Source organism: Armigeres subalbatus, chromosome 2 (assembly GCF_024139115.2).
Source record: "Armigeres subalbatus isolate Guangzhou_Male chromosome 2, GZ_Asu_2, whole genome shotgun sequence".
NCBI lineage: Eukaryota > Metazoa > Arthropoda > Insecta > Diptera > Culicidae > Armigeres > Armigeres subalbatus.
The window spans coordinates 305,533,594-305,553,925 of NC_085140.1; the positions used below are offsets into that span (position 1 = coordinate 305,533,594).

Consider the following 20,332-nt stretch of genomic DNA (forward strand, 5'->3'; position numbering starts at 1 on the left):
TAAGTCAGTAAAAAATATATTTTTGTGTTTGAGACTTTTTAAGACATGTTTTGGGCTGAGCATCTTCTGTTGCTGAAAAGCCAACATATCAGAACGAATGAACTATCAGCCCAAATCGTCAGGGCCATATTAACTGTCAATAGTCGAGTCATGTGCTCTGCGGTGTTTTGCTAATGCGTTTGAATCATATTATTCCGTTTCTCCATTATGTCCATTAGTGCAAAATAATACATATATTATCTGCTACAACATATCAAACAATAAAAAATATCAAAAAAATATTTGTTGAGAAAATCGATTTTAAGTTTGATTGTGCATTTTTTTCACAGTGTATATTTTTTCACATAGCGTAATTGAGTATATATAAAACATTGCCGAATACACTAAAACAATTAGACAAACCGTTTTCAAGTTATATTGTTTGAAAAGTTTCCCAAGTGTTTTTGCTTGGGCTGTTGTCAAAAGTTAGGCTAGAGTCAAAATGGCAAACTAACGATGCAAATTATGTTTTATGATTATAAAGAGTGTAGGGTAACCGTACCCTTAGTGGAGGTAGCGCCAATAGTGGAGGTTGTGGGGTTTTAATGACATTTATCATAATTATACACTTTACGATGGTTTCAGTCGATGCGTCGTGCTTTAAATAACCTCTTGAATGCGACTTATTCTAAGATTTAGCCTGAAAAACTATTGAAAACAATAATTTTCTCTAATAAAATTGACTCCCTTTGGACCTATAGTGGTGCAACTGTACCAATAGTGGCGAGTCTCATAAAAAATCAATGGATAGCACCACTAAGGGAATTAAAATTATTTTTTACCGCCACTAAAGGAACAATGTACCAATTATGGTGCAAGCATTATTTGGCAGTTGTTGATGTTAAATGACATTAATCTCATTTTTTAGCAAATTCATTAGTTTATCTATTGGCTACACATATTACGTAAGCACTTATGGAGGGTGGGAGGGTTCGTCGTTTTCTTATGCAACATTTAAATAAAAAAACATTTGTATGAAATAAGTCTTACATGAGGGAAGGGGGGGTTGAACATCCAGAAAATATGATTACGTAATTTGTGTACGATCCCTAAGATATTAAACTGTACGTTTTGCATAATTATTAATTTTTAACAAATATTTTCTTCTGTGGATCTACTAATACCTCGACTATTGTTACCGTTATAATATACGCAAAATTTCAGGGAAATCAAAAAATACAAAAATAAATGGACCTTCGATTTCACAGAGAATTGCTTAATAAGAGTCTATCAAGATAAGCACTTCCATAACATTTTTTACTCTTTTTAGTTTATGTCTATTAAATCCTTTCAACCTCCCAAACTATCATTGTCCTGGTGTGGCTCTGCTGAACACAATTACAGAAGCTAATGAAGCACACCATGAAATAAATGAATGGTAAAACGCCCTCGGGAGCCGCCAGCAATTTCTAGTCTCTGTGTACCACCCACCATATTCTCTCAACCACGCTACCAAACACACTTTCCATGAAAATATTTCAGCTATTACATTCTGCTTCACTTGAAATGGAAAGCTGTTCTGGTTCTCCACCATCGCCGCATTCGTGTTGTGACTGAACCTACTTCTATACTGTTCGCCGCATGCTGGGGCCTGGCCGGGGCAGAGCCAGCCATAATTGATTTCGCTTGGAATTTTATTCAACATACAATAATTAAATTCGCCGCCTGCAAACAACTTGTTGGTGTTCGTTTCCAAGCAAACTAGGTACGTCGGATTCTGAACGCGAACCGGCCGCCAACTGTGGGTAGGCACCGGGCAGGCATTGTGCCTCCTTCCTTTCTGCTGCTACTGCACTATAAGCCGAATTACGGATGCTTGACTGCGCCCGGACGGAGAACTTCATGAGGCTCGACGACGTGGACCGGGAATGTTGCCACCCGCCGGAAGCATATTCTCCCCGGACTCTATCATCTTGCGGTGCAGCAGTATAGTGATGGCAGGTCCTTTGCTGGCGTTCTCATGGACCATTGCATTGCAGAACGGGCGGAAAAAGCAAAGCATTGGTATTCATAGTTCGTATCTGTTTTATGATTTTATTATTATATCTTTTCGGTTTCTTTGTGCACCACTGCACGTTCGGTAGCGACGCCTTCGAGTATTATCGCAGTTAGTTAGGAGGACTCATCGAGGTGAGGATATTGATGTCGGACAAAGAAAAAATTTCATATCTACACATATTGCCTCAACTAGTGCGTAGGCGGACTGGTTTAACGATTAGATTTATACGGAATAGAATTTTATGTAGTACATACTAATTTGTGTTGGTCTATGTATGTCCTAGATTTAGCATTTGATTATGTGAATGTTAGGCTTAAATCTTGACTTAGGCTTGGGTGCAGCAGGGACTACCTCCAAGGGCTTGACGATCCCTCCCCATGACAACTACGAGTAGTGGTGCCTGCCTAGGATGTGGTGGGGTTTGACAGTGGGTTCTGTTAAACTTCTATAAAAAGCTGCATGTATCCGCAAGCAGGCTCTGCTCAAAGCGCACTAGCCCAAGTCCTGGTGTTAGGTGGGACGCTAAACAGATCTGATACGAAGATTTGCGCAGGCTCACTAAACCGCATTTCAAAAACAATCATTACAAACGACATGGAAGATAATATGACAAGATACAATCGGCAACGACCTAGGCAAGTCGCTAGGTTTCGCAGGTTGTGCAGGATAATCTACGATAAATTACTTTTCCTCAACTTCGACGTCGTAGCGCTGTAGGAAATTTGCTGGACTGAACAGAAAGTGCGGAAAACGGACATCAAGCGGCTACCTTCTACCAAAGCTGTGACACTTCCAATGGAAGAGCAGCTAGGCACAACTTCTCCTAAAGTTGGCTGGAGAGATATTCGATCCGCCATTGGAAGCACCGCGACCGCTGCACAAGGCACGGTGTCCTGGAAAAAGGAGGGTATGAGGCAACTAATGGAAGAGAGGAATGCAATATGGGCGAGATTGCTGCAACACCGCACGAGGGTGAACGAGGCGCGGAACAGATAAACCCGATTTTTCGGAGTAAAAGCGCCAGCAGAGACCGTGAAGATACGGGAAACTGTAACGCGCGAATAACGCACAAAAGCTCTATGAGAAATTAAACCGTTAACATTAGGGGCACGTGACACAGACAGATATGTGTAAGGACTTAAGGTGGTTATACAACAAACCCACAAATCGGCCATCTTGGAAACCACGTGCTTTTTATTGTGATTTTTCAAGAGCACGAATTGAGAGAACCACAATGCCCATGGGGATGAAACATTCGTAGATCGCTTGATTACTTGTGCTAAGCAATCGACTTCAATTTCAGCATTGTACGAAAATTATTACGCTAGATTTGATCTTCTGATACTAGGAGTAGAAAACCGTGTGGTGAATTTGCAAGGTGATTATACAATCAGGCCATGTGGTGAATTTCAAATTCACCACACGGGTTTCTACTTCTATTATCAAAAGTTCAAATCTAGCGTAATAATTGTCGTACAATGCTGAAATTGAAGTCGATTGTTTAGCATGAGTAAGCAAACAATCTACGGATGTTTCATCCTCATGGGGGTTATGGTTCTCTCAATTCGTGCTCTTAAAAAATCACTAGAAAAAGGACGTGGTTTCCAAGATGGCCGATTTGTGGCTTTGTTGTATAACCACCTTAAACGGGAACCTTCTTACTAATGAGCGTGAAGTGATACAAAGGTGGCGGCAGCACTACGAAGCGCACATGAAGGCGATGTGGCGGGAAACGAGGGTGGCGTTGCGTTGCGTTGCGTTGTAACGGAGTATTTCGTAGATTGCATACTAATAGCTGTCATGTATATTCTTCAAATTTCTTACTCCAATTGTTTATAGATTACTACTTGGGATTTAATAGCAACCCAATTGGAGGTCCAAAATGATAAAGCATGAAAGCTACCATTGCCGGCCACGCCCATCTTCTCCGTTACTAGGGAAAGGAAGGAAATGATGATATGACATCTACTTAACGAGAGGCCAGCGACTCACCGACGCCCTCATAGATGTCAAGGAGTTGGATGGTTTGTAGGGTATATAGTTAAGGAGTATCATCATAAGCAAATGATAATAAGTTTGAATAGACGTTGGGAGTGATCACGCTAAGAAATTTATGTCACTCCATTGTTGATTTCCTTGGGATGGGGCAAAGCTATTAAACTTGCCCTGGCTAATTAGCCTAGGTTTAAGCGCCATTGTTCGCTCTCTGAAACGAGAATAAAAATATGTTAAATGTCCCTTCCCCCAATTTGTTTCCAATTGAGATAATGAAGTTATTAATATATACCCTTATCAATAACGGGAATGAAACATGTAACCTGAAGGAATATTTTTTTTCTTAAAATAGAAAAAAAACTATTGATTCGCATTTATTCAACGAGAAATATTGTTTAAAGATCTGTCAGGCGATTAAGTCTGTATGAGCAACACAACTAAAATTCAAGCTGATTCAACCTAGAGATGAATTGATTCACACATATTTTGCAAGTTGAATTTTGAAAGCACTAAACAAGAAAAGCATGTACGGATGGAACAAAACGGGGGAAGGTTGGTTTGTAAATGCATGTGAAGACTGACCACTCCATACATGTATCAAACTTTGCAATTCATCACAATGAATAGTTTTAGTTATACATTCAAAATAGCATGAAATTAGCTCACCGGATAATAAAATGTTGCTCCCTCGCAGGAAAATCTAACTCCCGATCTGACACGAAAAAAAATCTGATCCAGGACGAAACATTCGCGCACTCCGCGGAAGTAATCTATGCGACAAGATCTTAAAAGAAAAAATCCCGGTGGCGTAACACCAGTCAAATTAGAAAATACGAGAGCAGAAAAATTGCTGTCATTAAATAAAACACCACCGGCCGCGCGCAAGGCTTACTTCGATCCTCTGGCAGGAAACGAGGGTGGCATGGTGACGAACCTGGGAGCACGCGCGGGACATACATCTTCCGGCTCCGAATTTCCAGGAAATCCAGGAAGAGATCGGTCGACTGAGAAACAACAAAGTCCCTGGGATTGACTGACTACCAGAAGAGCTGTTTGAACATGGTGATTATGCTAGAGCGCTGCACTAGGTAATTACCAAGTTTTGGGAGGATGAGGTTCTCTCGCAGGAGTGGATGGAAAGTGTCGTGTGTCTCATCTACAAGTAGGGAGGTGAGCTGGGTTGTAGCAACTACCGCGCAATCACATTGCTGAACGCCACCTACAAGGTACTCTCTCAAATTGTATGCCGCCGTCTATCCACTAATTGCAGGACAGTTCGTGGGACACTACTAGGGGGATTCATGGGAGAAAGCCTTAAGGTGTTCAGGGACATTCTCGAGTGCCCTCGAACTGCGCAGAAGGTTACAGCAAGGTGATGGTCTTTCGTGCCTGCTATTTAACATCGGAGGGAATAATGTTAAGGGCAGGGAGTGAGAAGGATTTGAGAAGGTGGAAGAAACCTACATCAGACTGAAGAGGAAGCAAGCGGATCGGACTGGTCATCCATACGTCGAAGACGAAGTACATGATAAGAAGAAGGTCAAGAGAGGACAATGTTAGCCATGCATCAGTAACAAGCCAGCTTAAATCGAAGCAGCGAAATTGACCATAAATAAGTGAGTACATAAATGACTATTAACTTCTTACATGATATCGGCTGGCATCTCTCCAATGGCATTATAGCCAAAGTTTGTAAGGAGAAGACAGCAGCTCTAGATCCGGATATATTGGCGAAAAGTGTGTTCTCTCGGAAGAGTTCAATCCGATCTGGAGTGTGGTGTTCGGAGACTCGGAAGACATAAAGTAGTTGATGTGTGACCACGCTAGAAGTAAGACAAGCCTTAGCCGTGGCTAAGCGGATCAGCATCAGAAAAGTCCGGATGGTGTGTAAGAGTGAGTGATCGGCACAAGCCGGTGATGTCAACTAGCATAAGTGACAAGACGCTGCACGTAGCCACCCGTCATGAAGAAACTTGCCGGGTTTCCTGGCTTTGTGAAGCAAAAGTGACAATCCACGGCGCTTCTGGACCCCAACCCTACCACCTCTCGTCCAGAGGTACTCCACGGGACGCTAGCCATCATTAATGGCCCACCATAGCAAGTCATCACCAATCGTTCATTGCCTGCCGGAGCAAGTTTTCGTGGCTACCCACATTAGCCTACTGGGGAGCACCGTTTCGTGAATAAAACCTGACGATGGCTAAACGTCGCCATTTGACCCATCCGAATAACCGTATACCGTCAGGTTTGTTACAAGCATGAAGACAGGGCCCCATCATTCGTAGGAGGCCGCATCCTCTTTCCTTTTGTGTATGTTCAATAAAAATTTAAATTTATAGAAATTACGAATTTCAATTCAATCTGCTGCCACCACAATCCCGCTCTCCTCTACTTTTTTTTATGAAACCCTAACTATTGATTTCTGACCGTAGACAGTCACTTTCTTGTATTCTAGATTTTCAATTTTGATTTTTTTCATGCATCAATAGCAAAGAATAAGTTCAGTTTTCCGGTTCGGTAAACAACAAAGTCAGAAGTTTTCAACCATCATTTTTTTTACCAACGCTTTTTTGTTCATTTTTTTCTCAAGTGGATTTACTCTTCTACTTCTTGTGGCTCTCCATCTATCACTACCGAAGGTCAACAACTTGTTTTGTTGTTTTTTTCTTTCGTACTTTTCTTTTTTTTCGTTCTTTTCTTTTTTATCTTGTACTCTAGCTTCTCCGTCTATTTCCACCGGAGAGCTGTTATCATTTTCCTTTTTTATCACATTTTTCTTTCTTACTCATTTTGTTCTCCTCCTTCCTCTCTTTTGCACAAAAAATACCACCACATGGCCAGCTACTAACTACGCCATGTCGCGGCCGAGCGAATGTCTTAGACGTCCTACGAATACCAAATTATACCACTATTGAGCTAATTACTCGTACAAATGTGTGGGCATCATAAACGGGTTAGAGACAAAAATCGAAAGGACAAATAGTCGAAAGACATAGGGTCGAAAGACAAAAGGGCGAAGGGTCAAATGGTCGAAAAGGACAAAAGATCTAAAGGGACAATAATTACCCAAAACTTTTTTGGACAATACTGGGGGCACCCGTAGCCAAATGTTGACATGCGCTTTCGATTTGTAGCACTACGTTAGTATAGATGAAACTCTAAAATCAAAACATTCTCACCAATAACCCGTACTGGAGAAAATGACCGAAAGCTGCAGATAGAATAATCCGATAGAATATTTTTTGTAAAAACAGGTTAATCCACTCAGCGGTTAAGTTTCATTCGCAAATTACCTAACGCTAAACTTAACCCACACCAAGCCTCTAGTAATGCTTCATGTATGGTAGGGTTCTGAAACTTATAAAGTCCTTAACGCTCAGACAAGTACCCTCCCACAACCTAAAACGTCATGTAGTTTGTGAATGGGCCCTCATGATGCTTTTCTCGAATCACGATATACTCGATTAAGTTGAAAACCGGAAAAAGGGGCTAGCGAAGTTAGATTTCTCTCACAATCCGTACGTTAAACCTAACTTCGCTAGTGGTACGCTAGTCTAATTAGGGGCATAATAGTATTTTCGTTAGCATGTCCTTGATAAGCGTGCTATTGGGGGAATCTAAAACGCGATCTCACAATCAGTATGGTAGTATTTTACATGCAACCAATTAGAATTCACGCTCAATAAGATGATTTGATTTTCTCTATTTGTTTGCATGCTGCCTCTATTCAACGCAAGCAAAATGACTGGTACTATAAACAGCAACCCATCTTTATCACTCGTATGTTCGAAATCAACAATTGCTCGTGCTAAGTGGGCTGAAAAATTATCCACCTGATAGGGACAAGGATGCCGACATTTTGTCAATTTCTCTCGAGACTTTCGCTGGTTTAAATGAGATATTGCGGACATTCATCGTCGTATTTTGCTATTTGGCGTCAAAACCAAATGTAAGCAAGCCGGCTGGTGGAATAATTCTGGTTGGAAATGCAATATATGAAGATTTATAACGATAAATGTGCTCACCCGTAGCATAATGGGCCAAGGTTTGAGCCGTTACCCCTACAACATATTTTCCCCATCTTGCCGATCGTAGCAATATTTTAATTTCTGAAACAGGAGAACTTTTTTAGCATTTTGCTGTGAAAACAATCTTGAATGGGTCACTGTAAGTGTTCAGTAAGTGGAAGTGCTGTAAGAAAATAAACTGTACGGCTAGATATTGAGTGACACGAGCATTATCTATACTTCCACAGCTTGGGACAGAAAATCAGCAAGAAAATTTCTTTTGCTTGGACGCGCTCCCGCTCGGAAACGCGTCATAATGTCACCGGCCTTTGTTAGCTTGCGGGAAGCCCGAAGATGCGTTGATTAGTCCGGTATATACGCACTGGCCCAGTGCTCGTATTTAGGGGGTTGATACCCCTACCCAGGGTTGAAATATGTCAAAGTCAATGCAGTGAAATACATGGATCACAGCATATTCTACGGTCAATCTCATCGCCACCGTCGTGAGTGCGACTGTAGGGCAGCCAAATAATCATTCCAGCACCAACCATTCAATTTAGTGTTCAACCCAACACAACAAGTTGCTCGCAGTTGCTCAACCCAACACAACAGGTTGCTCAGACAGGCTGCTCAGTTCGTGCGTTACTGCATGAATATGAGTGGCCCATATAAACGCGTGGTGTTTTTTTTTATGTCATTTGCTGGGTGAATGTGTTCATTTTACTGTGGCGAATTTCATATTCGTGGCGCATACGCTAGCAGAAGAATGAATTCTGTCATCAAAAGCAAAAGTAGAATCATGAAAATAATTTCACAGCGAGGTATGGGATGCAGTTTTCAAAATAATTTTCAAAATTTCAAAATGCAATTTATTTACAAATAATTTATAGCATGAGGTTAGAATTTTGATTATCTACTTTATATATAAATTAATTTGATTGTTAATGACAATGAAGTTTTTTCTTGAAATGATTCCGGAGATGGTACTACTTTAAATCTTTATTAAATTTCTAATCCCGCCTAATAAATCATTTTCAAAAAAATCTCTGTTTGAAATTTTTAAAATTATTTTCAATTCCATTGCCTATACCTTGCTGTGTTGAATTTCAGTGATTCTACTTTTCCTCTGATGACAGCGTTCATCCACTTCTCCTCGCGTATTGGGTGATGTGAGCTGTTTACTCCTCTCCCTCTTCGGGAATGTGAGATCGATTTCAAGGAAGGAAGAAAATAAAAAATATTTAAAATCCTGCCTACCACACCTTTTTATGCTGCAGTGTGGTGGCACAAATAAAAATCCTGCCATGAAATACCTTGAGCTTCAACATAGGTTCTCACGGAACTACACCTTTCGGCAATACTTCGAAAAGTAGGTTATAGGTTATACACGGTTACTGGCTAAAACCCATTATTGGGTACTATAGTACCCATTTTCGTTGAAACCGCCGCTACTCATTTAATGGGTAAAAGCGATTTACCCATTATTGGGTACGGGTATTGTCTGTCAAAGAATGGGTATTTTTTTACCCATTAGAAAAAAATTGTTTTCTGCCAAAATGGGTAAAAAAATACCCATTTTGAGAATGAAAAAAAGGTAAATCGACAGTGAAATCATTAGTTTTCGAGAAATTGTTTGTTCGAAATAAAAATAGTCATATGTACATTCCACAACAATTTTTATTTGAAATCATTGAAGCTGGACAAGTAAAACATATGGTACCAGCTAGAGTGAAAAATCATTCGCAAACTTAACAATTCGAATGTGTTACTTAATCGCTATTCATCTCAGCAGTCAGCGATTCAGCAAATAAAGACACAAGGCGCTTCACTCCTACTGTCCTGCTATTGGCCTTAATCTTGTACGATACTATTTCGAAAAACTCGACCAACTTTCTTATAGTCGCTGGAACCGGAATGCCAAAAACGCAAAATGTTTTTATGAAAACATCAATCGCTTGGATTGAAGATTTTCCGCAATCGATTATTTCGCCCTCGAGATATATGTAATAGTTTTCGTTGTTTGTAATAAGATGCGGCTCCACTTTGTGTGTTACGTTTAGACCCACATATTTTGCTAGCTGTTCAGCTAGAGCGGTTCCGTGATCCTGTGAATAAGGAAATATAATGTTATTTAAAACCTTGTTTAAAACATACTATTTTATTTTTCGAGAAATCTTACTGGAATCCATCGAATTAAGGGTGCTGCGATCTGTTCCTCTATCTCTAAGGTTTCTACTCCAATGGGCTTGCGGGTTCCTCTTTTTCCAAGTACCATTAGAATACGTAAGCAGCCCCGGAGATTATCTGTGCGAAGAATAACAAAAATATAAGACAAATATTTGATCGTATTGAAACAGAAAATTACCATCATGAACTGCATTGAAATTATCGTTTTCCAACATTAATCCCCTTGAAAAGATTTGCTTCAAATGAGACGACTTATTGTAGTTTACGTTTATCCGTTCATACGCTTTTTGGATCTGTGAAATATTGAAATAATTTTGTATAGTTAATTACAGTCATTGCATGTAATAAAGGTGACTTTGGCCGAGGACTACCATAACTCCATTGTAGGCCTTCAAATGCGGAAACAGCGAAAGGATATCTGCAACTCGTTTCTTATCTCGTAAGCACATCGTAAGAAGCTCATGCGTTTCATTCATCACTCTCAATATATTATGAAAATTTGATGAGATTGGATCGACACACGCAACTTCTTGGGCTTTCTGGATGCCATCAGGTGTGATGCTTGTCATGGTATTTGATTTCCGATGGACAAATTTCCTCCGATCCGATGGAATGTCCTTACAAGCATTCCGGAGATGCGATTGAATCAAGCCACTGTGCTCCGCACCAGGTTTATTTCCTCCATTTCTCCAGAAAAATAACGACTATAAATAAAATAAAAAAATACCTAATGAAATTAAAAATATTTTGTAGGTATTAGTAATTTTAGTAAGCTCTAAGCATCTATTCTTCTACAGAAGAAGAAAATATGTTTTTTCTTACGTAATCCGGGGCATTTTCCGACATCTTCGTGTTTCGTAATATTGGAAATGCGTCTACAATTTGCTTTGCCAATCCTTTCTTCTCGTTGAAGGTGGGATACCTGAAACAAATTTTAATGAACTTAGATCTGCTTTCAAAAATGTTGTTGAAATACATACTCTTGGTTGTTGACAAGCTTCCAAACCATATCTCTACATAAGAGACGAACCATCTTGAGTAGCTCCGTATGAGTAGGAACTACATTTGCGTCAAGTTTCGTATACAAAATGCGTCGAAATTTATTGTCACTTTCGAGCCGTTCTCGTATCTGAAATCACAAAAATAAATTTCTTTCATTAATGATTAAATTCTAGTGTTTTATACTGTTGAGTCTATTTTACATGCTACTCTAGGTTTGTCAAAATAGTTTAGTCCATTTCATATAGTACTCTAGAATTGTCAAAATATAAGAAAAAGGGGAAGCAAAAAAATATGTGATCGTAACAAAACAAAACAAAAAAAGTGTAGTGAAATATTGCAAATGCAGATAGGTATTGTGAAAAATTTATAAGATTCATAGTTTAATTGAAATGTGATTAAATGTGAAAATCGAGAACCGTTTTTGATATCTAATCATACCTGAGCGACGGATGCAAAAGGCAAGGCTCCCTCTGTGGTTACGTTCTTGTGTCTTGATGCAGTTGAGATACCCGGTAAAACTGATCCTGTTCCAGATGATGATGGGCCGGCTACTGCCGATGATTCAACTTTGAATGACGGTTCGGTGACGAGTGATGATGAGCCCGATCTAAATGAGGATGTTCCTGCTTCGAATGATGGTATAGTCACATCGGGGGATGATGGAATGGTTACATTTTCACGAGGTTCCAAAAGCATTGATATCGTCGAGTTGATTATGAGACGAGGTCCCATTTCAGTAATACCAATTTTGGTAAGGTAATCATCTGTGATGTACTTTAACGACTCGTCGGTGAACTTGTGCTCTAAAACTACAGTGAAATTAGAAAACAAATATATAGGTAATTGCAAAATGGATTCCCCATTCTGCGATATGACTGCTAAATGCATATTTTCATTGATGGTTCCATATCAACGCGTCAATGAAGCACTGCGAAGCCTATTCACAGCAGATTAGAATCGCGTTGCGCAGTTTTGGGAAAACTTTAGTTGTCATCAACATGATTGATAGATTAAGATGAAACCTACATGATTCATAGAACCCATGAAATTTATCCAATGAATGCCGCCTTCATTTGTATATTAAATATGAGCTGTTGTGTGATTTTAAATAAAAGATAAGCATTGCAAATAAATGTGTGAACAATCTTTATAAATTTATTGATAAGCAATCGCCAAACTTAACAACTATCATTGTATTTCAAACTTATAAAATAAGATTCATCTACGCCGTGCATCTGCCACAAACTATACGACTTTCTACTAAAAATGTTTTTAGGTGATACCCTTACAGTTGTGTTCGTTGGTACAACTTTGTAGCTATTTGAGTATTTATCAAGTTCAATTATATACAAAGTTTGTAGGATAAAACAAGGATCTTCATTATAAGTAGTGGATTTGATTATTGCCTTAATGATGCCATATCTCTCATTATTGCATGTTTGGTATTTCGCAACCAATCCAGGGCGAAAACTAGTACCATTGACGAGAACATGATTGACTTTTACAACAGTTTCGGGTAAGTCAAATACTATTGTTTTAAAATCTAATGTTTCTTTCTGTACAGTTATGACCGATTTGATTGTTAATTTATCAGTAGAATAGTTATGGTTGATGACAGAATTGACCTGTTTTAAATTTAGCCTTTTCAACAAACTAAATGTTATATTCCGGAAATTGTAACACGTTTTTGACTGCGATTTCGATACTTTGAATTTCGCCTCGAATTGAAGACAATTCATTTTACCAATAGGCCCACTTTGGCGTATGACGTCAACGTAATGCGAGATATGGTGAAGCTTGTTAATGGGATTCTTCTTAGGAAAACAAAGTTTAAAATTCGCATGAAAGCTAGAAATTAACAATTCTAAGTGGTCAATCATACTGATAGTGAGCACGGTAGAAAACGAATAGTAAGTAATCCCAAGTAAATCAGCAATAATTGCTCTGAAATTCTCGTGGTCGTCTAAAAGACCTGCCATAAAAAATGGAAATGCTCTTAACAACAACCATGTTTGCGATGCCGACTGACTTAATGTATTCCCATTTCCTTTGAGTCCCTTTGCAGTGAAATTTCCCATTGGACGATCTTTAGATTCTACTTCACCATAATCGAATGATGTAATCCTTATATTCAAATCTGCATCAGATATTGTTTTCTTTTGGTTAACCATGTAATTTAATATTTCTTTAATTACCATACTAGCAACGCCCTCCAAATCGTCATGCATCGGATCAAAAGAAACATACTCAGCGAAATGAAAATACTTTAAGGAGCTTAGAGCAGTTTCTCGTAGCAAGCCACATGGAGAAGGAACAACTGTATTCTCACGTAAAGCTTTGAGATCGGTAGCAATACTGTTTCGAGTCCTTGGTTGATGCTCAGACCCAAACTTGCCACTGTGAAAAGATGCTCGGGTTATGTAACATGCTCTACAAAATATATTGGACTGTGGTGGCATAAGCTCAAATAACTCGTGGATGGCCAATGTATCTCCCAACACATGCACCACAGTTGCATGTAACGTATAGTTTTCAAACTCTGAAAATCGTAATACGACTCCATCGTCTGTCTCTAACACTGTCAAATCCTCCATGAGCGGTTGTAGTACCTTTTTGTAACCATATTTTTTCACCAACTTCGATTTTACAATAAGAACAGTATACACTCGGTCCAGACACGAATTCACACGGTCATCAAAGTTTTGCACTTTGAAGCTTACTGTTGTTACTTTCTGCTGGCCCTTGCGGGACCCCAGGGGATTGCAGTGTTCCACATCGTCAATATGGAGAGACAAGCGTACTGCGAATGGATACTTTTGTAAGAAGGCATTTTCCCGAAAAAGCATACCATCCTTGAAGCTGCGAATAGTACCGACCTCCTTGGATTCATTCTCGCTGTGTATCATTTCTCTAGCCGAAGGATTTTGAAGTATTAGCCCTAGAATATCTTTTAAAGAAACATAGTGCATAACATCTTTAATGTGCTTGGTAGTTTTGGTAGATTTGAACATTCTCCTATGTTTATCGCCTGCTATATGGATTCGAGCTACTTTTTGAATTTTACGGCGACCCAATACAAATTCTTTCGATTCGGGTATGTTATGTTTCGTTATCCCACAAAGATATTCGAGATTGTCAGCTGGCGTCGTAACCTCAAGGAAAGGATTGGTAACCTCTAGATCGTTAAACATTTTCACAGCTATTTCATTATCGACAGAAATACTCATATCGATAAGAAATTTTCTGATAAAATTCATGGCATATTGCTGGTATATATTGAGCATATCAGTAGTTTGCTGAACGAAACATTGAATTTTAGATTCAGGTAAACCAACGTCACAACGAAGTACGGTCACCGACGTTGAAGCTTGCTTAAGTAAAGTATCCTTCGAAATCGGATCCATGTAGAAAAATGGATTATGTATGCTTGGGTTCACATCTTCAAGGGTGTGGTCGATCTCCATAGGTTCACTTCGAGGATCGGGTTCTGCAGCTTCCACATCTTGATTGACCCTCGGATGACAATGGACTGTGTGGCGAGTAAACGTCCAAAACGTAGATTGCAAAGACCCACATCTTTTACAAATGAACGGAAAGGTATTTTTATCGCTGGTTTTAAGGTTATGGAAGCTTTTTACGTGTTTTTTCACATCCTCCAAGCTATATGCAGCAGAGTTGCAACCAGAAACAGGACATTCATAACCTTAATTGGTAATTCAATTTTTACATTTTTTCCCTTTAATGCATTAAAATTTACTTACTCTCCAGTTTTTTGAAAGACTCGAAGTCTAGTTTCTTTCGAAGCTGTTCCATTTTTCAAAAAGTCTGGAAATGGCGATTTTGGAAATGAATGTTATTTATTATTATTTAAATATTTAATTCAAGGCGATTTTCTTACATACTAACAATTCACTTTCGCTGAGGTAAAAGCTGAATTATGTTAATGCTAGTAAGCAGATTCGAAACAGATTTATTTTATTTGAAATTCAAACCAGTGTCAAGCTCTAATGCGACCAGCGATACGCACAACGAATACTGAACTAAGTTCTGTAATATTCATATCTGTTTTTCACCCATTAATGGGTAAAAAAATGCACATTTTTGAGCTGCATATAAATTCTTCGCAATGATTATTTTTTTACCCATTTTGACAAATTTAAATATACGCATTTTTTGACATAATCATGTAGGGTTAAAAAATGCGTTTTTTTTTACCCATTAATGGGTTTTAGCCAGTAACCGTGTAGGTTATAGGTAGGTGCATTCAACACTCTATCTAAATTGGCTCCTCCTTTGTTCTGACTAGCGTCGTTCCGTTTGACCCCCTTTTACTTCTTTCGTTGACCATTCTTGAGCTCTTTCTCTCTCTCTCTTCACACTCCCTTTAGGCTTTCTAAAACCCTCGAGCCATTCAGTTCCTACCTTAAGGCCTCTTACGGTGTCATTCAGAATGGCTACCCTGCGGCTCACCAACACAATCTTACAATTACCCACCTCCTCACTGCGAATAGCACCGATCACATTAGGTTTATTATAAAAACCAAACCTGACCACCATTTCACAAGAAAAAGTATCAGAACTAAGTTTGAACCTAAACCTACTTATTGACAAAATAATCGAATCATTTAGTGCACATTTGGCGTCGATTCAATGAAAATAAAACTAAGTGAAAAAAATTCCTCTTCCCACCGCGCATGCCAACGACGTCGTCGGTTGCTCGTCGTCGGCAGCGTCGTATGCAAGCAGTCATTGATCATTACCTATCGCAGCAAGCAGTGATGTCAACATGAAATTCTGTGAAATCATAGTGAAAACATGTAAGATATTGAAAAAATAACAAATCTCTCTCCAACCTGTTATCTATTGATGTCATAATTATATCTTCATTATTCTACTTTGGAACGCCTTGAAAAATTAAAAAAAAAACGCAGTAAATTTCAATTATGCTATTGGTGTGTTTGAACATTTGGCAACAATGTCACGATATGTGAACATAAACAGCTAGCATCATGAAAAAATAAAACATAAATATCAACGTAAATCAAAGCTAATCTGTTGATTTTCGGACACATTTCGTTAGTTTATGTCATAGTTAAACCGTATTGAGTAAACCTGCGTACAACTCAGACTGAAATCGTTCACATTAATGCAATGTTTACGGTAGTCGGATGTTAACAAAACAAGTGGTTATTTTGTCTGTAGATTGGTAGGTGTTGGTAGTCAAGTTTCTCACGACTACTAATCTCAAGTTGATGATTTTATGGTACAACCACAAAGAGATTGGAGTGCCACCGCAAGTCTGTAATCGAAAACAAATAATGGAAACCGTGTTTCTAACCAATTTAACGAGTGTTTTGTATTTCGGTTGATACGCGATCGAACCGATGTGCACTACAGAGGCACGGTCCATTAAGGAGAAGTCTCCCGGAATCCAAAATTAAGTCTAATCGTTTTTTTAACGGCACCCCAGTCAACACTAAATCGTATGTGATGCAACATAAGATGCTAAAGTGGGGGCGATATATGTACAATGTACATGTTGTATGAGAAAGTACCAATATCGCCTCCACTTTAGTATCTTATACGATCTTGTACTGACTGGGACACCACACGATACGGAAGCAACGCACAATTCAAGACAAAATTTGCAAAACGACTTACCTGCTAACAAAGATTCAAACGACGACTCGACGAATCTGATAGCTCTCCCACGCAAACCAACACCACCAATAGGTAGGATTAGGTTTCCGCTACCTGTTGGTGGTGTTGGTTTGCGTGGGAGAGCTATCAGATTCGTCAAATCGTCGTTTGAATCTTTGTTTACAAAAGCAGATAAGTTGTTTTAAAAAAATTGTCTTGAATTGTGACTTGTATTATTTCAGCTTTGCTGCGTCAGAAAGTTGTGCGTTGCTTCCGTATTGATTGATCCCAGTCCTCCTTGGGCGCCGAAATGATGAATTACGATTTGAGAAACTGAACAATTTTATTAGTAACAGGGCATGGGTGACGTCAAACGTGTTTCAGTGGCATTTCGTCGAGTGGCTGACGATGGCGTCAGTAGCAGTCAAGTAAAACTTTATTTCAAGATTCATTCCCATGGATGTCGTCTATCGCGTATCAGCGGCAAATCATCGCAACGACAAATTTGATAACGGCCACGACATCTTAAATCAGCGTCAGAATAACAAAACCTTATATTTTACACTTTACGTAATCTTACTTTCAATTGACGATAGTGTCACGGATACAAACTTCTACTTTTGTTATAATGTGTGAAAAGGATCCATTACCTATCAATTCTGTACTTTCGCCTCTAATTCTACCTTCTACTACCGCCTCTAATTTTTTCGCCAATTATTGAACGCACGTGCATTTCTAATGGGTGTTCAACAATAGGCAAGAGTTTTAGCCGTACAGCATTTGGCGGTTTCCTCTTTGTGCTGAATTTAAATAAATTTTGAATGATCAACTGCTACAATACAGCAAAAAAAAAATCTTTTCAACAGGTTGTTTTGTATTCGGTGTTCGATGAATAATACCAATTTTGTTAATTTGTCGTTACTGAAAATGTATTGGATTCTCGCTTTTTGTATTTTTTTGGAACCACAAATTGAATGCATAGGGTTCTTTCACAAATTATGTAAAGCTAAATTTGATTATTTTAGACCCCCACCCTCCCCCACGTAACACTTTTTGTAAGGAAGGTTTGTTTTTTGTATGGATCGTAACACCCGGCCTGACCCCCTCCCTCCCCTACAGCGTAACGTAATTTGTGAAAGGCCCCTAAGTCGTGTTATCCTGCAAATGAAGAGAAATTACTTCCACAGACTCTTGAAAAAATACCAACCATAGTTCATCCACGCAATGGTCCGTCGCATCACTAAACTATCTGGTAAAAAGCATCACGTTACTGCTATCGTAAGGCGGGAACTTTCGCTATCTCGCTACCATTCCCCACTCAATGCTATATTTATGTGACAAGTGCAGAGAATTTGTCATGAACCGAAAAAAAAACTCCGTTAACCCTTCTACCCGACCACTGCTTGCTCAGTGTAAAACTAAACATACCTACGTATGTGAAAACAGTATGAGCGGCAAACGAACATTTTATGGAATTTCACAGCCACTCGCCGGCAGTTCTGACTGATGGGAAAAACGCCATGAGTTGGGGAAAAAAACATCTCATTCCTTTTTCACTGGCAGTTAGCATTTTCAGCAACACCCCACCCCCAGTTGGCCTCTTTCACTTACAACCGAAGCAGCTGCGCCGGTTGGTTGGATGGTTGGTTCGCGAGCTCGGTGGGTGGTGCCACACACGTGCTGCTTCGTTCACTGTTTCGATTGTGTTTTTCCCGCTGGCTGCCACACCACATTGCTGCTGCCATCACGCTCAGTTATGGATGCCGGCTTTCACCACGCATCGTCATCCCGAATATTGTGTGTGTACATTCTTAATTCGTCATTGTTTTATGGTAATGTTCCATATCAAACAGAATTAACTTTTTATCCCCAGCTGTCACGAGCAGCTTTGTGTGCAAGTATTTCTTTTTTTGCTGTTGTGGTGCAAGTTCTACCTAGCTGTTTTGGTTTTATTTTATGCAAAGCCATGGGAGTGATCAATGGGATACATCACGTTCAGAGTTCGCATGGGTACTGGATTGATTTATAATGGATGAAGCTTGGAATCAGATGGTTTGATAATTGCAAGGGTTTTGATTTTTGCTTATCCTTGATATGACAATAGTATAATGTTGATTAAGAATTTCAACAGTTGTTAACTATGACCTATCTAAGTTATGAGTTTGCGATTAATACAAGCAGCTGGATATTGAACTATTGTATCCTTAGCACATCTTATCGATTCACGAACGTTCTTCACTGTTCGGTACATATAAGATGTGCTGGCAGCAATTAACATCGCTTTGTGGATAATGTTCGAGCAGCCTGTAGCCCATTATTTCATCTTTTCGGATAGTCTATCGAGGCACACTGCTCGATGAAACCAGGTAAACTTGCATCTTACTTTCTTACAAACATAAGAAAGCAGATGCGTGATTTTGTCGAAAGGTCATTCAAGATTACCTTTGTAGGGGTCCCATCCCATTGCCCAATCTATGGCATTAAGAAGGCGGACTCGCTGACACAGGAAGGTGAAGTTTATGAATTCTCGCTTAACTTTTCAAAAGAACCTAAGTAACATTTTTATCATGAATTAATTTGAGTACTGCAATCAACACATATCATATTGGTCTGTTGATTGTAATATTCAAATTGATTCATGAAATAATATAACTTAGGTTCTTTTGAAAAGTTAAGCGAGAATTGGTCACACAATGAACTTGGTCGGTGGCGTATAAGGAACTTCCAAGAGACTGAGTGCGCGATGTTACCACTTGATACGCCAACTTGTTCGGTAAGAACGTGAAGTGAAAGCAAAAATCAATTTCTTATGTGAAATCTTATGAGATCGATCACGCGATCCGGTAGATTTTGTTCGGATTGTGAGAAAATTCATTATTGCGCTTTGCTTGCGTTTTTGTTCAATTCCAATCGATGCTGGGTCATTAGGCCGAATGGTCATTAGACCGAACGGTCATTAGGCCGAGTGAGTACTGGAAAGTGAAAAGTGACTAGTGCGAAGTGAGGAAGAAGTGGAACGGGAGAGGAAAAAATGAAAAAGGAGGGAGATGGAAGAAGTAAGAAGGAAGAAGGAAGAAAAAAAAGAAGAAGGAAAAAAAAGAACGAAGAAGGAAAAGGAAAAGGAAAAAGAAAGAAGGAAGAAGGAAAAAGGAAGAAAGAATAAGGAATAAGGAACAAGAAATAAGGAAGAAGAAAGTAGATAGAAGAAAGAAGGCAGAAGGAAGAAGCTGGAAGGAAGAAGGAAGAAAGAAGAAGGAAGAAGGAAGAAGGAAGAAGGAAGAAGGAAGAAGGAAAAAAGAAGGAAAAAGGAAGAAGAAAGAAGGAAGAAGGAAGAAAAAAAAAAAAAAAAAAAGAAAGAAAAAAGAAGAAGGAAAAAGGAAGAAGGAAGAAGGAAGAAGGAAGAAGGAAGAAGGAAGAAGGAAGAAGGAAGAAGGAAGAAGGAAGAAGGAAGAAGGAAGAAGGA

General features: G+C 39.1%; 2 protein-coding genes across 2 annotated transcripts in view; one reads left to right on the forward strand and one right to left on the reverse strand.

Annotated features, from left to right (window-relative positions):
- LOC134216685 (protein amalgam) overlaps positions 1–20,332 on the forward strand; it is a 446,954-nt gene that overhangs the window by 201,442 nt on the left and 225,180 nt on the right. The gene's annotated exons all lie outside the window — the stretch shown is intronic.
- Positions 9,751–12,343, reverse strand: LOC134216681 (uncharacterized). The gene is made up of 7 exons (XM_062695527.1): positions 11,668–12,343; positions 11,208–11,356; positions 11,050–11,149; positions 10,599–10,931; positions 10,406–10,520; positions 10,220–10,344; positions 9,751–10,145 (listed from the first exon to the last, which is right to left on the reverse strand). Exons 1-7 carry the CDS (start codon positions 12,115–12,117, stop codon positions 9,810–9,812), a joined length of 1,608 nt encoding a protein of 535 aa, XP_062551511.1. The 5' UTR covers positions 12,118–12,343; the 3' UTR covers positions 9,751–9,809.

Coding starts and splice junctions, on each gene's coding strand:
- LOC134216681 (XM_062695527.1), bottom strand. CDS start 12,117: ATGCATTTAGCAGTCATATCGCAGAATGGGGAATCCATTTTGCAATTA. Junction 10,521..10,598: donor AGGCCTACAATGGAGTTATG/GTAGTCCTCGGC, acceptor AATATTTCACAG/ATCCAAAAAGCGTATGAACG. Junction 10,146..10,219: donor CCTTAATTCGATGGATTCCA/GTAAGATTTCTC, acceptor CCTTATTCACAG/GATCACGGAACCGCTCTAGC.